At 62.6% G+C, this 1,459-nt stretch overlaps 1 protein-coding gene across 1 annotated transcript; it reads left to right on the top strand.

The window, feature by feature from the left end:
- The first annotated feature begins 384 nt into the window (after positions 1 to 384).
- Positions 385 to 927, top strand: LOC129065178 (ferritin heavy chain-like). The gene has a single exon (XM_054566408.1). The coding sequence runs from the start codon at positions 385 to 387 to the stop codon at positions 925 to 927; it is 543 nt and encodes a 180-aa protein (XP_054422383.1).
- The last annotated feature ends 532 nt before the right edge of the window (positions 928 to 1,459 follow it).

The raw sequence follows: 1,459 nt of genomic DNA, 5'->3' as shown, positions 1-1,459 counted from the left end.
ACTAAGTCACTGGGCCTCGTCAGGCTCTGACAGAACCTCGAACACCGCGCTGCCGCCCCTCCCCCCAGGAAACTGCCTCCATCCCTGCCCCCACCTAGCAACAGACCCCATTTCCGGTGCTGCGCACAGCCAGTCCTGCAGGTGTCCGCCAGTCCTGCAGGTGTCCTCCTCCCCGGTTCCAGGAGGGAACATTTCGAAGTCCCACTGCCTGCGCCCCAGATTCAAACTCCGGCCGCCCGGGTCGCCCAGTGCCAGGACACCCCGAGAGCCTGCAGCCTCCACCCTCGCCCCTGCCGCTGCCGTCCCCGCCGCTGCCGCCCCGCAGCCCCCGCTGCCTCGCCGCCTTGGCCTCGCTGCCCCGCGCCTGAGCCTACGCATAGAGACATGGAGACCCCGTCCGGGACCTCCGCCGTGCCTGACAACTACCACCCTGACTGCGAGGCCGCCGTCAACTACCAGATCACCCTGCACCTCTACGCCTCCTACGTGTGCGCGTCCATGGCGTCTTACTTGGACGGCGCGGGCCTCAGGCACTTGGTCGAGTTCTTCCTGCAGCAGTCGAGCAAGGAGAAGGAGCACGCGGAGAGGCTGATGCAGCTGCAGAACCAGCGCGGGGGCCAAATCCACCTGCGCAACATCAGCAGGCCTGACCGCAACAACTGGGAGAGCGGCCTGAAGGCCCTGGAGTGCGCCTTGCACCTGTCCGTGGTGGTGAACCAGAGGCTGCTCGATCTGCACCAGCTGGCCACCCAGAAGGGGGACACCCAACTGTGCGGTGTCCTGGAGACTCACTACCTGCACCAACAGGCGATGTGCGTCAAAGAGTTGGGGGACCACGTCACCAAGCTGCGCAAGGTGGGAGCCCCGAAATCCGGCCTGGCCGAGTACCTCTTCGACAGGCTCACCCTGGGCGGCAGCAAGAACTGAGCCTTGGACTGCCTCCGCGATAGCCGCGGGGTCACTTCCCCGGGGCACCGTGTGGAACATGCCCGTTTCTCTATGGCCCTTGCAAAACAGTCGCTTCAGTTTTTATGTTCCAGTTTCACCACTTCTTCCAGTAAAGTTATTGGTTCCTAAATAAATAAAGGTGTTTTCAATGGGGGTGGGTGGGTGTGGGTGTGGGGGGTGAGTGTGGGTGCGGGTGCGTGCGTACGCGTGCGTGTGCGTGTGCGCCTGCGCGCGCACGCGCACGCGCAAAATCCACGCCTTTTAAGATTTAAGACAGGTAAGCAGGAGTCTCTCCACTCACCCATGCCCCAATCAAGTACAGCTCGGAAACTCCAAAGATGGAGGGAGCGCGTGTTCCGTGGGACCCGGGATGGGGGGAGAGGGTATTCCCAGGGGCCGTGGATGGACGGAGGATGTATTCCGTGGGACCCTGGATGGAGGGAGGGGATATTCCCTGGGACCCTGGAGAACGGAGGATTAATCTTCCTCTTACAAAGAATGTGGTATATGC

The sequence above is a fragment of the Pteronotus mesoamericanus genome, unplaced genomic scaffold (assembly GCF_021234165.1).
Source record: "Pteronotus mesoamericanus isolate MK-2021 breed Mesoamerican mustached bat unplaced genomic scaffold, CSHL_Meso_final contig_173, whole genome shotgun sequence".
Taxonomy (NCBI): domain Eukaryota; kingdom Metazoa; phylum Chordata; class Mammalia; order Chiroptera; family Mormoopidae; genus Pteronotus; species Pteronotus mesoamericanus.
The sequence above is the reverse complement of the archived record's forward strand: the minus strand, read 5'-3'. Positions and strand labels throughout refer to the sequence as shown.

Excerpts from the sequence above, each read along its gene's own strand:
- LOC129065178 (XM_054566408.1), top strand. The coding sequence starts at position 385 with ATGGAGACCCCGTCCGGGACCTCCGCCGTGCCTGACAACTACCACCCT.